Source organism: Sminthopsis crassicaudata, chromosome 4 (assembly GCF_048593235.1).
Source record: "Sminthopsis crassicaudata isolate SCR6 chromosome 4, ASM4859323v1, whole genome shotgun sequence".
NCBI lineage: Eukaryota > Metazoa > Chordata > Mammalia > Dasyuromorphia > Dasyuridae > Sminthopsis > Sminthopsis crassicaudata.
The window spans coordinates 183,713,774-183,727,974 of NC_133620.1; the positions used below are offsets into that span (position 1 = coordinate 183,713,774).

Consider the following 14,201-nt stretch of genomic DNA (forward strand, 5'->3'; position numbering starts at 1 on the left):
TTTTGTTAATTAAAGTTAATATTATTATATTTTGAAATTGTGTTTTTCTTTTTTCATTTAACTCCTCACTCTTTTCTTTTATCCCAATGCAGAACCAAAGACTAAGTGAAGAATATTCTCCTTTCTTGGAAGAACAGCAAGAGAAACAATCCAAGCAGCAGGCTGACTTATCTCTACAGCCACTATTGAATTTGAACATGGTTGACCAATTATTCAAGGAAATGTCCCATTGTTTGTTTGACTTGAAAGCATTGTGCAGTATTCTTAATCAGAGAGCTCAGGGCAAGGAGCCTAATCTTTCATTATTGCTTGGAATCAGATGTAAGTAACATCTTGGATTTTTCTTCTTTCTCAGAAATCTGTTCACCTCAACAGATTGTGTCTAGTTGGTTTATATTTTCTCTTATGGTACTTTAGGTTTATGTAACAAAATGGTTCTTTTTTAATGTTTATCTCACTTCAACCTTAAGTTAAGATGAAATCTGGCATGACTCATTGTTTATAGGAAGGACTCTAAGACACAGAGAAGTTAACTTATTTGCTAAAGTTATATGGATAGTGACAGTGCAGTATTAGAATCCATTCCTCATGCGATGTTATAATAAAACTAGAGAAGGAATCAGGCTTCAGTTCTAAGCTTAAATCAATCACTTAACATTTTTGTGACCTCTTACATACCTATAATCTCTCTTGATCTCAATTTTTCATATTTAAAATGAAGGGGATATCTCTGAGTTATGTCTGAAGTCAGTTTCAATATTAAGATTCTCTTGTTCTTTAATCTCACCCATAGCTTTAGATTCTTTTTACTACACCCCTTTGCTATGCCATATATTATTTTTGTATCATGAATAAATTACACTAAGTCATAAAGAACAAAACAGATCTGTGTACAATTTGAACTTAGTTTCTAAAGTTCTGAAGTGATTTCTTATTTCGTTGACAGTCTAATAGTTGATGCAAATTCAAGTCAGTTTCAGTATTGCAGAACTAGCAAATCTTCTTGCTTACATTAAAGGTCATTGTGCCTAATTAGGATTTTCTGGAAGGCTAAAGGTACACAAAGGATAAGTGATTAGAATGGGAGTTAAAATTGATATTTTTTTTTTCTGATATGGCCAGTGACCTTACTTAAAGCACTTAATTTTAAAACATTTTATTTTATTAAGTTCTAAGGGGATGCTGAGAATAGTTAACTTCCTATCTCACTATTATGGATTGATGACCTAACCATAAATACATGATACAAAGCTAGATTGAATGAATTGGCATCTTACTTCTGTTGCCTAAAAATATTTGATGGTAATATTTTCCTACTCAGTGAATATAAATTAATTACTTGCCTAGGTGAGTGTGAGGTCTGTAAATCTGTTTTGTTAGAGGATCAGAATAGTTACATTTGGATAATTTCATTTCCATTCTGAGTGAAAGGAAATACAGCTTTTGGTTACAGTAATTTTCAAAGACTGTTCACAAAACTATGGGATGGACTTCTATTTCGGAAAAAAACATGAAGTATATGTTGTTAAAGAGGAGAAAACAAAGGTATTCTTTCACTGGAAGGATGATCTTTGGTTTTTTGTGGCCTTCAGACCAAAGAACATTTGGTTATTTCCTTAGTATCCTAAATACAACTTTTCTTGTGTAACAAAAGAAACTATAAGTGAACCAACTTGTACCTTTGCTACATAGAAGTGTTAGGCAACAGACCTCTGAGGATATATTCAAATACAAAGTGAACCCTATGGTTCACTTCCCTCTCTATACCTTCCCCCCAAAAAAGTCTAAACAAAATAAAAAAGCTTTGTGATGATGATGAAAAATAGTTTGTACTAAAGACCTTGAGTCCTGTAAGATTTGAAATAGAATGGATCAGAAACAGATAAAATGATATACTTACCACATACAATGTACCATGATATAGTAGGGATATATACATGAAAGTCAAATAGAAGAGACTACACTTTAATTTGAGATTGGTTGAATTAATCTAGTGTAATTGATGTGAAGGAATAATTTTCATTTTTCTCTACATATACAGGGCAATACTGGAGTGAATGACTAAGAGCCACAAATAATCTACCTACTTGATAAAGGGCTGTATCCCTGTGTTAGAAATTAATGAATTTTTCCTTTTAGAAGTCAGTCTGTTCTTGTTGAGTAGTTAAAAGTTCACAGCTGAATTGATGACCCATTTTTAGAACAGCTTAAGGTTTACAGAGCAGTTTTATGATATCATTGTGAGATGAGTAGTTGAAATTAGTGTTTAAAACTCCATCTTACTGTTAAGGAAACTTAATTTTAGTAGGTACTCTTAATGACTCTTAAAAGTATTGCTCTTTTTACTCTCCTGAACACTGCCTTTTAATTCTTACTTTGGATACAATGGAAATAAATTGGCTAATTTAACTTGGAAGTTAATATTTTAATGCCACTAAGCCCAACTTACCATAAAGCATTTCAAGAACTAAGATACATACATGCCAGCTTTGCCCACTCTGCGGTTCAGGTACTTGAATATGGAGAGAAGATACTAAGGATTCTCTCTTCTGAATTTTAATACATTACACAACAGTTCAGAGTATCTGTGAAGATTTTCACTTAGAATGATAACCTCAGAGGACATTTAGTCCTAGCACAGATTTTCACTTAAAAGATAACCTCAGAGGATGCAACTCTATCTGAGCTTCTCTAGCATCTTGACAAATGAGCAATCATCTTTTGCTTAAAAAACATACAATAAGTAAGAATCTAACTGTGTCCTGAAGTAGCCCATCCCACTTTTAGACAGCTGTAGTCTTTTTTTTAGTTTTTATTTAGATTAAGCCTAAATCTTATTTTCTACAACCTCTACCAAGCAGAAATGTAATCTCTATTATGTCTTCTAAAGTGTTTTCTGGGCTGAGCACTCTTAGTTCTTTCAGTTTTCTCTCACTGTGTCCTTTCTAAAATGTAGTCGACAACACTGAATATGATAGTGTAGATATGTTCTGACCAGTAGTGTCTACTTTGGCTGTTATTTTCTTGTTCTGAATACTGTGCATTTCAATACTACCAAAAAATCAAAGCAACTTTTTTAGCTTCCAAATGACATTGTTGATTCATATTGATTGAGTTCTCTTATCTATAAAAGTACCCAGATCATTTCAGACCAGTGACAGTCTAGCTACACATATCTCCTGTTTTGTAATGGAACAGTTGTGTTGTTTTTGTTTTTTTTAGTCCACTTCCAAGAATAAGATTTCAAACTCTTTTTTCAGACTCTTAACACCATTGTTCTTTCCATTGTCCTACACTGTCATCTTGTAATTCTTATTTTGGATACAATAGAAATAAATTAGCTAATTTAATTTGGAAATTAGCATTTTAATATCACTAACCCATTCTACTTGATTCAGCTTATCACTCTGTCAGATCTTTTTGCATCCTAGATATCATATAACAACCTGGCTAGTGACTTTATTTCATTTCCAAATTTCATAAACATTTCCTTTCTATCCTTTATAAGTCATTAATGAAAATATTGATTTGTAAAGGGTCAAATAGAAATCTACTCCAACTTGGAGTAGTACCACAGAGACCTTTCCAAGTTGACCTTGTCAGTAGTGACAAGTTTTGGGGTCCAATTTTCAAACAATTCTGAATCTTATATATCTGCACCATCATAGATTATATTTTCTTTCTGAATTTTTTTTTTTACAAAAATAGCATAATTATGTAAAATATTTTACTAACATACTTGAATATTGAATTTAACAACTCTGAATATTCTACAGTGATCTAAAATGGAAACAAAATTTTGGGTGGTATTTAATTAGAAGTGCTATTATTTAAATTTTTGCAGATTGAAAATTCATATGTAATTTTTACCTGAGTTTTGACTCTTTAACATATAGCATTATATTTATGGAAGGAATAAAGTTGAAAATTCCAAGATCATATTGAAAATGTGGGAAGCTCTAGTTTTCTTTATTTTATTTTCACAGCTATGAGTTCTTCAACTGAAGAGACTGAAAATGACCACAGCCCAGAATCACTGACTAAAAAACTATCAGACATGTGCCAGTTACGGAAGGAGATTGATGAATTAAGGACTATGATATCTGACCGCTATGCTCAGGACATGGGAGACAACTGCATTACCCAATGATAAAGTATTGGTCCCACAGCAATAATGACTCATTGCTCAGTGCTGCTGTGTTATCTATTCTTCATCTTTCTGTTCAGGAGCCATATTGGAAGATTGCATTTCTATTTGACCTGCATATAGGTTTTTCTGTGTATTGTTTCATTTTTGTGTAGGGAACTATGGGGCTGGGAAATAATGGAATTTATTTAATCAAGAAAAAAAAAAACTCAAATGATTTAAATCACCATTTGAAAAGTACGATAAAATCTACAAGGGGGCGGGGGGAACTATTCTCAAAACTACTGATTGTAGGACCAAGCTGTGAAAAATGCTATTTAAATAAAGAGGTAGGGTTTTTTTTTTTTTTTGTTTTATTTTTTTAATACCATGGCATTTTAATGTTTATGAAGGTTTCTGGAGTTGAAGCAAAGGTTTCAAGGAAGGTACTGATATCTCCATTTATTGTTCCTTCTGATAGAAGACTGTATTGCACATTTAGGAAGCTCAAGGATTAAATGAAGCAAGGTTTACAACATCTACCCCTTTACCAGGTCATGGAAGATGCTTTTGCTTTTGGAACAATCATGCAGTTGAAAGATGCAATTTTGGGGGTTAGAATTAGAATAGTATGTAGACAAGTGATCTACTTTTTAGTATGCTTTCAAGCTACCTATAACAGTTGGAAAAGTTTGATATGATAAAATACTTTTTCATCATCATGGGTGAGTTTTCTAGCATTTGTGTTCTTTTCCAGCAAAGGGGATATAGTTAGTATTAGTTTTTACTAATATCTTCACATGCTTATTGTTTGGTTTTTCTTTGTGGGGCAAGGTAAGTTGTTCATCTGTAAAGAACTTTGTGAACATAAAACTTTGTTTATAGTTTATAGTTAAAAATCAGAAGAGAGAATCCTTCAGTATCTTTCTCGCATAAATGTTGCAGGTAGTCATCAAGAAGGGAAATTAAGAATACTAGCTTAGGTAACAGATTCTTAACACACAAAAATTTTTCAAATTGAAAGCTATTGGAAAAGTTAGCTATAATGTATTTGAATGTTTGCCAATGCAAAGAAGATAGATTATACTTAGCTGGTTCCTTTTATTTATTGCATTCATCCATGGAAAAAGCTCCTTATTTAAAGTACTAGCTTGACTATACTAGTTCTCTAACCTATACCAGATGTGAGACTTAAGATAACATGAATAATTTTTTTAAAAAGCATAATTGAATTTTATGCACCCAAATTAATTCAACATTATTTACTTAACCCAAAATTACAACTATTGCTTAATGTGTTTTTGAAAATAATCGTTTGGTATTGCCTTCAGAGTTTTTGACACACACTTTAAATAACCTCATTGTGGAAGGTTCATAAAAATTATTTAGAACCAAATTACTAAAAAAGTAATATTTGTTTTGTAAAAAACTATGTAAGTAAAGTATAATATAAGGAGTAAATCTACAAATGTTTTGAGCAAAGGAAGCATCATTGAAATAGCCATGTAGCTGTTTTTGAGGTCACTGTTTTCAGGCAACTTATTTTCATGTGTTCTATCTGATGAGTTTTTTTTTTTTTTTTTAGTATTGGTCACATTATTTTTTAGAGGCAGGCCTCATATATAAAATGTTCTGCAGCTTTAGTTCAAGTAACAGTTCTAATATATTCAACTTGTATTCTGCCCAGTGCCTGTATAAAATACTCCCTTGCTAGTAACTGAGATGATTTAAAGAGGTACTAACTCAGTCACTAAGGAATCATTAATTCAGTGTAGTAATGATATCTTCCTTTGCATCTTAATATAGTATGGCATGATACAGGCACCAGAGAGAATAAATAATGTGTTTGATTTATTTTTTCATTTTTTAAAGGGGGGAGCCCACCTCTATTATAAAGCACTAAAGTAGTATTTCTATCTAAATAGATGATACAAAAATGAAACCTTATAATGGATATTTTGTTATTATTATCTCTTTATTCTTAGCATTGGTGAAAATGACTCGATAATAAAGCAGATAGAATAAGTACAGGCTCTTTGGATAGGCCATTCCCAACTCTTGGAAAGAGAAAGTCCCTGGACTTGGACTAGACAATCAACAAGTTAAGATTACCAAATGGTCTTGTTTAAATATCTCTTATACTATTTAATAATAAGTTGTTGGGTGTTGGTTCTTCCCTTTTCCCTCCTTTCTCTCCCCCATTGTTTTGTTTGTTTTTATCCTAATAGTCAACCTTTTCTAGACCTGTTTGTTCATTTGGCTTAGTTGTCATGAAATCTTTTCAGGGCATTGTTATTTTTAATAAGTTAATGTTTAATAAGTTAAAGCCTAGAATTAATTTGCACTAAAGTAAAGTAAAATAGTGAGCATTTTTTTAAAAAGTAAATTTAATAGAAAACTGGCAGATTAGTACTGTTGTCTTCAGTTGTAGAACTGAAACCATCTTAAACTATTTCTTATAGAACACCTTGAACTTTGAAAATGTAAATGTTCAGAAATTATTGCAATGGTATATAAAAAAGAAAATATTCAGAATTTAAATTTAACCTGCTTTGAAGGTTCTTTTTAATTTCAAAAAACCTTTTAATGCACTATTGTGACTTGGAAATGTGCTTGCTCTTTAGATAGGGCCTTTTAATACTGAGAGTATATTCTCCTTTGAATATTGGTCATTTAATTTTTGAAGTGAATTTAATTTGCTTCCTTAACTTTAAAACAAGAACTGGTGTAACAGGCTGGTGTCTCAGTCAAAGGTTTAGATTAATCCATGCAGATTAGATTACCTGATTTACCAGACATAATGTCTTTCATTTCATGTCAGCAAACACTCTGGTATTATTGAGCTCTTGGCAACTCTGTATTCATTTACAGTGACCTATCAGATTAGAAGAATAAGCTTTGATGGTGTAAAATACGCTGAATTGTTTACCTGGTTGAAAATAGTTGTGGACCCATTTCACATAAGTAACAAAGGTGTTTAATATTAATGGTGGCATAATTTAATGAAACCAATTTTAGTCATGGACAATGTGTTAGACTCCATTAGTCATGATAATTTTCTTCAGTAGCTATCAAGAGACAATCTCAAGGGCTGGAAAAAAAAATTGATCATAATGGTTACTGTACAGTTCTGTCTTATGGGCTTATTAACCTATGTATAGTTTTGTGATTAATTTGTAGGACTTGCTGAGCATATTTTTATAGAAATTCCATATTTAAAAATGTACTTTAAAATATCAGTAATTGTTCTTTTAGCAAAGAACAGCTAAGGCCCAGAACTGTACATATTTTTGTAGTGTAGTTGTACTTTAACACACATCTAGCTTGCATTATTGGCATTTGTTGTATTAGTTTGTATCATTGTATATTTGTAATTAATAAGCAGTTCTTAGAAAGACCCCCAAACTCAGGCTAAACAATTTGAAACTGCCAGTAGATGCAGCCACAAGAGCCAAAGGTAATTCTTTTTACATTTTTGACAGTTTGTGTCTGTTTTCCACAAGCAAAGAAAAGCTTTCATACTTAGTATGTAATGAGAGAGCTATACCTGTCCTAATCCCCAATGATCTTGCTGTGGAATTGTGCTCATTTATAATTCTTGTTGTTCCATAAGGCATTTATTTTAGAGGGGGAAAATAAATTTTGGGATGCAATTATCCTTTTTAATTAAAATATTAATATTGAACATGGTTAGATTTCCAAATCAATAACTCATTAGCAATATTAATTCCACAGTTGTATATAGTCAGCACCCTTGTGCCTTTTTGCCTGCAGTACACATGTTCATTTCCATTTTACATAAGCTTTAAGAATGTCGATAATTATTGCACCTTGTTTCTTCTCTAACTAGACTTTCTTAAGCTTTTTTTTTTTTTTTTTTTTTTTTTTTTTCCTCCAACAAGGAGAAATAATTAATAAATATAGGAGTAGGTCCTAGACATTTGTTTTTGGAGCTGAGCTCTTGACTTTTATAAGTGAGCAGGAAATCTCCCATCAGAATGTATTCATTTGTATCTATCAATTACAGTATTGCATAGGTGTGAGAAGTAGGGTGCTTGACAGTTACATTAAAAGCACAGCAGTGTGTATTATTAGATCAGTCTCTATGACTGGTAGTTTTAGAAATTGGGTTCAGTTTTTGAGCCATTCAGAATACCTCATGTGTAAATAGTTGTCACGACTTAATTGAAATGCAGTCACTGTTTTTAAAAAAAATTAAAAAAGAAAGTGAAGCCACTGGATGGCTCATGCCTTCAGGCCTATCATTCTTGCCTCTTTGTGTAAAGGGGTTGTATTTGTTTTTTTGTGTGTGTTTGGGGGGGGGGTTTTATATTATAAAAAATAGGGTTTACAGCTAGAATTTTGAATGCCAAAGTTCTATTTATTAAATATGAAGAAAGTTTTCAATGTTAATGGCTAGTATTTTTCCACTGGAGTATTGTTTGTTGATGTTTGGATTTGTATTTACAGAGAAATAAATTTTTTACAAAATGATTTGCTTCTTTTCAATAACTGATATGAGAATTTAATTGATTCAAGAATTGTCTTTGAAACATTCAAATTTAAATTTATTCTGGGGTCCTGAGTAACTGGGCAGGTGAGATTGTGGGGAGGGGAGTGAGGGCTGTGGGAGAGGGCATGTTGGCAGAGAAATATGAAATATTGACAAGATTATAATACTCTCTGGGACAAGTAGGAAAAGGCACGATAGGGAAAGACAGCCTTACAGTTCTACCTTCTGTAGAGGTTTTGGGTAACCTCATCTTACTATATATAGCCAATCAAAAAGTCAGGTTATGATGTCAAACTCTTGAGGTTAAATTTCCCCTATAGACCTATGCCTGTTGTTTGCCATTTTTGAATTCCTTTTGGGTTAGCCCAACACAGAGTTCTGCCTTGTGCTGTCTTCTCATTCCTTCCCCCTTTCCTAATGGTGTCTTTCTCCTTATTATTTTAGGGTGCTAAACTCCTCTATGGATTTAGCCTGCCAGTTAATGGCATTCTCATCTCATGGCAGGTGCCATTTCTCCTAGTTAATTGTGAGTTCCACTAGGGAACTTGTCTTTTTTACCTGTTTTACCTCTTTATTGTGTAATCTCCTCATAAATAAAAGTACTTTTTGACAGAGAAAACCATTGTGAATTTTTTTATAAGTGAATGGCTACTAGACCTCCAATATTTGGTGCTTGAAATCCTTTGGTCTTCTCCTTGATAAAGCATAAGAAATGCATACCCCAATATATTTTTCTCTTTTTGTGTCCCACCCCTCAACTAAGGTGGGTTATAATGGAGAATTCTGTGGTATCTTGGAGTAAACTATCACTTTGCTCACTGGGTGATCAGTGATGGACATAAAGTAGAGGAATGCCCCCCAAATAGGTCATATTGTTTTTTGAGGGCAATTTCTTACAAAATGCATGTTTCCACTTCTTTCCAGGATTCTGGGTGAGTAAGTGAGGCTATTTCAACATAGGATTTTGATTTTTGGTTTTCAAGAAGTGTTTTTGAACTTCCCAAAATTGCAAAGGGGAACTATAATGTAATATTGGGCCATCTAGGACTTTTTCCTTCTCAGTCTTACACTCTGCATTTTTTTTGTCCTGTCTCCATCTCACCCTGTCAGAATGTTTTTTTTTTTTAAATAGGCCTATTAGCATAATTAAAAGAAGTCTACTTAAGTCAAAACCTGAGGCCTCAGAAAAGTTGTAGGGAAACACTCTCAGTAGATTCTTAGCAGGTTCTAAATGCCTGGTTATATTTTAGAGTGTTCCCTCCCTGGATTTTCCAAGCTTCTTAAAGAGGCTTGTGACCAAGTCAGTGCCCCTAGCTTGATACTTTCAAACCTGTATTCTTTTAGAGTTTATGGTGGTATGCCAACATCTTAGAAGCAATTTCTTAGCATTTCTGGCATGGAAAGGTGTAAGCTAATCGCTACTGTGAGGCTCCCTGGGAAGGTACTTCCTTTCTGATTCTCACCTCTACCCCATTTCCCCCTGCCAATGCCCTGGTATATGCCTCAGTTTCTCTCTAGATGGGAATTACCCTAACCTCTAGGGTGCTAAAATTTTCTCCAGGATTCCCATGTATGTAGAAGAGTATTTTTGTTTGTTTGTTTTTTGTTGTTGTTTATTTTCAGTTCTCCCTAAATGGGAGATCTGAGCAGTCTTCCCCACTCCCTCTCTTTATGGAAGACTGCCTCCATGTGTCTTGGGAAGATCCAGGAAGTTCACCTTGATATTTCCCTTCCTTTTACCCCAACTGCCAGAGGGGTGATTGGATGACTAAAATAGAAAAAAAAAGAGATACCTAAAATTATAGAATACAAGCCATCCACATAGTTTGGGGGGAAGATTGGAGTCACTGCCCTCTTGCCTCCAGGTGTCACCTGGAAAAAATTGATAACCTGAGGCTATTTCCAGTTTACCTGTTACCTTAAAAATTTGAGGGCTCAAAGAGAATGAGTTGGAAAGTTTCAAAATGAAAGCCTATACTTTTGAAACACTGGCATTCAAAAAGTTCTCTTCCAAAGATGCAGCTTTAACTTTTTGTGTGTTTAAATTAGAAATCTGATTTTAAATTGCATGAGATTAGTATCACTATTACATATTACTGTTCTATAAGAAATGACCAACAGGATGATTTCAGAAAGGCCTGGAGAGACTTACATGAACTGATGCTGAGTAAAATGAGCAGGACCAGGAGATCATTATATACTTCAACAACAATACTCTATGATGATTAATTCTGATGGACAAAGCTTTCTTCAACAATGAGATGAACCAAATCAGTCCCAATAGAGCAGTAATGAACTGAACTACACCCAGTGAAAGAACTCTGGGAGATGACTATGAACCACTACATAGAATTCCCAATCCCTCTAATTTTGTCTGCCTGCATTTTTTATTTACTTCACAGGCTAATTGTACACTATCTCAAAGTCCTATTCTTTTTGTACAGCAAAAAACTGTTTGGACATGTATACATATGTTGTATTTAATTTATACTTTAACATATTTAACATATACTGGTCAACCTGCCATCTGGGGGAAGGAGGGAGGAAGGAGGAGATAAATTAGAACAAAAGGTTTGGCAATTGTCAGTGTCGTAAAATTACCCATGCAAATATCTGGCAAATAAAAACTATTAATAAAAAAAAAAAAAAAAGACTAAAAAGAAAAACAAAAAACAAATCACTATTACACTGGTACATGCTAAAATTGTGAACTTGTTTATCTGAGTAAAAGATTTTAGAAAAAATATGTGCATTTAATATCTTTAATATTGAAGTATTGCTATTAGAAATTTAAATCTGGATTTGATTTGATTTTTAAGCCAAAAACTGGGCATTAAAACAGAAGTTTTCTGGTAACTTATTCAACCAAAAGAGGTCATGTGTTTGTATTTCCTAATTAGATGAAATTAAAATGTTATGTTACTTTCTAAATTATATATTGTGCAATTTGTAAAAAGCATATAAGTTATGTTTTAAAATTCTGTCAGTCCTGATGTAAGGACTGTTCTGAATTTTAAGATCTTTAAGATCATGTTATTTTCTCCTTTAGACTAAGAAAGAGATTTATTTAAAGGGACAGAAGGGAAAAGTTTAATGGAGATGCATCTTTTTTCCTCTTTGGGCTCTAAAAAGCCCTTTCTTGCTAGTGAGGACATCAGCCCTAAGGGTTGGATGCAGGTGTTAGGATTCTTACAAGGTACTAAGAGAGTGGAATTGATAGACAATAATTATCTAATTTAGCCTGGTTCAGTATGATTGATCTGATCCTACAAGGAGATGTTATGGGCCAGAACTTGAAACAAGGAACTAAGTGGAATAAATACAGTGATTTAATCCTATAACAAATAATGATTGGTGTATACTTAGTGTATAACATATAAGCAAGAAGCCCACTAGTGGACAAGCCACTAGAAGCTCATTTGGAGGAAGCTAGAGGCAGAAGCTGGCAGAGGCAAAGGACTAGCGGCAAGAGCTCTTGGAACCAAGGAGAAAGATAGGCCTCCATTAAAGCTAACTGGGCCCCAGGAAAAGAGACAAGACAAGAAGAAAACAATAAAGGATTTGGACTTGAACTCCTGGCTGCATTTGAGGTGATTATTACACAGAACTGAAACTAAGGCTACCTCTAGAAGATCCCCAAGAAATCTACTCCCAGAGAACATATTTTAGAGAAGAACATAAGAAGCGGGAAACTTGGTATTAGAGATAAAATTCCCTTACACAAGTGAAATAGTTTTGAAATCTCTTAATCTTTAAATTGCTTCTATTATTTAAAGGGATAGGAGAGAAAAATAAAATCTGAGAGTTATTTGGCTATGACTTATGAAAATTTTCGATTAGGATTTTTCGAAGTTGTCTGAATTTGGGGATTAAAAACTATGTTAGTTATTTGCTCAATTTCATGGTTCTAGTTTAGATTAATTGGCCTTGGAATATGAATCTACCCTTCCCCCCCCTTAACTGAGTGTTGAGAGCCCACCTTGAGATCTTCTCTCACTTCCCTCATTGTGGGAGATGAAAAGAATCCTACTCTGAGCTTCCTACTGTCTCAGTGAAATTTAACTTTTAAATTGCTTCCATTATTTAAAAGGATATGCTCCCATCTCAAATCTGTCACTTTATCTTAGAATAAAATCATTTGTATAATGTTGAACATCTACTTAGATATGATGCTGTATCAAAAGTTCTGCTTAGCAATGCAAGGAAGTTTGTTAGATGTTTTCTTGTTTAACTGCAAGTTCTCTGAAGATAATTATTTCAAAACTCATTACTTCTATCATGATTTCTATTTATCTTCAGAAAATCATTTTGTTGTTTTAAGATACCTAAAGCAATATGTTTAACTTGATAGTATTCTTTTGCCATTAAAAACCTCTTAATTTTCTTGCATTTAGTTTTGGCTTGTGCCCTATAGACCTTTTTTACTCTTTATACAGTAGTGGGGAAATTAATTTCCTTTTTGCCATGCATGTGAAAGGAAATCATGGCACAAGAATGCCTCCTTCTATGTCAACCCTGAGATAAGTTAGGTTATGCACAATGAATTGTAAGCCTCCTTTTTAGATCTGAAGGCTCTGATGTAGAATTTGACTATTTCAGAGAAAATGTCTTTTTTTTTAGTTTGAGTTCAGGTGTGGACCACTAAGTCAGAAAACCTACCATCCCATGCTACAGAACTTCAAAAAGTGGAGGTTTGTGCATCTGGGAAAAAATCTGAGCCATCTTGAGGTCTAATTTTTCTAACATTAATTTCCAAATTGTGTTCCTCTGTATAGGAATGTTCCTTACCTAATTATTCCTGAGTTCCAGTAGGGTGAGTTTATATTGTGTATGGTCTTAAATTTGTGATTCATACTTGGAGTCAAACAGAGCTAAGATTGCTTTGTGCTGTTATAATCATGGCCCTACTTTTCTCTCTTACAGCAGATTTCTATATTCAGAGCAAGTGATTAGTTAAAAGCCATGAGCAAAACTACAAGTATGTAAGATCTTGCTGTTTTCTATCTGAAAATATGTAATCATTAGGTCATTGACTGTTTTTTTTTTTCACCTGAAATATGTAAATCATTAGGTAAGATGAACATTTGTCCTAGTTATCTGCTTGTAACAAGATACAGAACATTTTGCTATTGATAACAACTGTTGTGAGACCCAGCTGCTATTCTAATGCTGTGTGACTTAGAGAATTTTAGTGCAGTCTTCTTAGAAGTTGTAACTTAGGGAGTATTTTGTATTATATCCATGTAAAAAGTTAATTTTACTTAAGCTACTGTAGAATAACATCTGTTGTACTGTGTCTATGAATAGACCAAGTTAACAACGGCATTAAAGAAGCTGCTAGCCAATTTTTGCAGATTGAAAATTCATATGTAATTTTTACTTGAGTTTTGACTCTTTAACATATAGCATTATATTTATGGAAGGAATAAAGTTGAAAATTCCAAGATAGTATTGAAAATGTGGGAAGCTCTAGTTTTCTTTATTTTATTTTCACAGCTATGAGTTCTTCAACTGAAGAGACTGAAAATGACCACAGCCCAGAATCACTGACTAAAAAACTAT

General features: G+C 33.2%; 1 protein-coding gene across 7 annotated transcripts in view; it reads left to right on the plus strand.

The window, feature by feature from the left end:
* Nucleotides 1-4,263, plus strand: part of CEP85L (centrosomal protein 85L) — a 227,849-nt gene extending 223,586 nt beyond the window's left edge. For all 7 annotated transcript variants that reach the window (XM_074310009.1, XM_074310011.1, XM_074310006.1 and 4 more), the window contains 2 exons: nucleotides 93-321; nucleotides 3,987-4,263. In XM_074310009.1, coding sequence (XP_074166110.1) covers nucleotides 93-321; nucleotides 3,987-4,150 — 393 coding nt within the window. In that variant the 3' untranslated portion in view covers nucleotides 4,151-4,263. The remainder of the gene's footprint in view (nucleotides 1-92; nucleotides 322-3,986) is intronic.
* The last annotated feature ends 9,938 nt before the right edge of the window (nucleotides 4,264-14,201 follow it).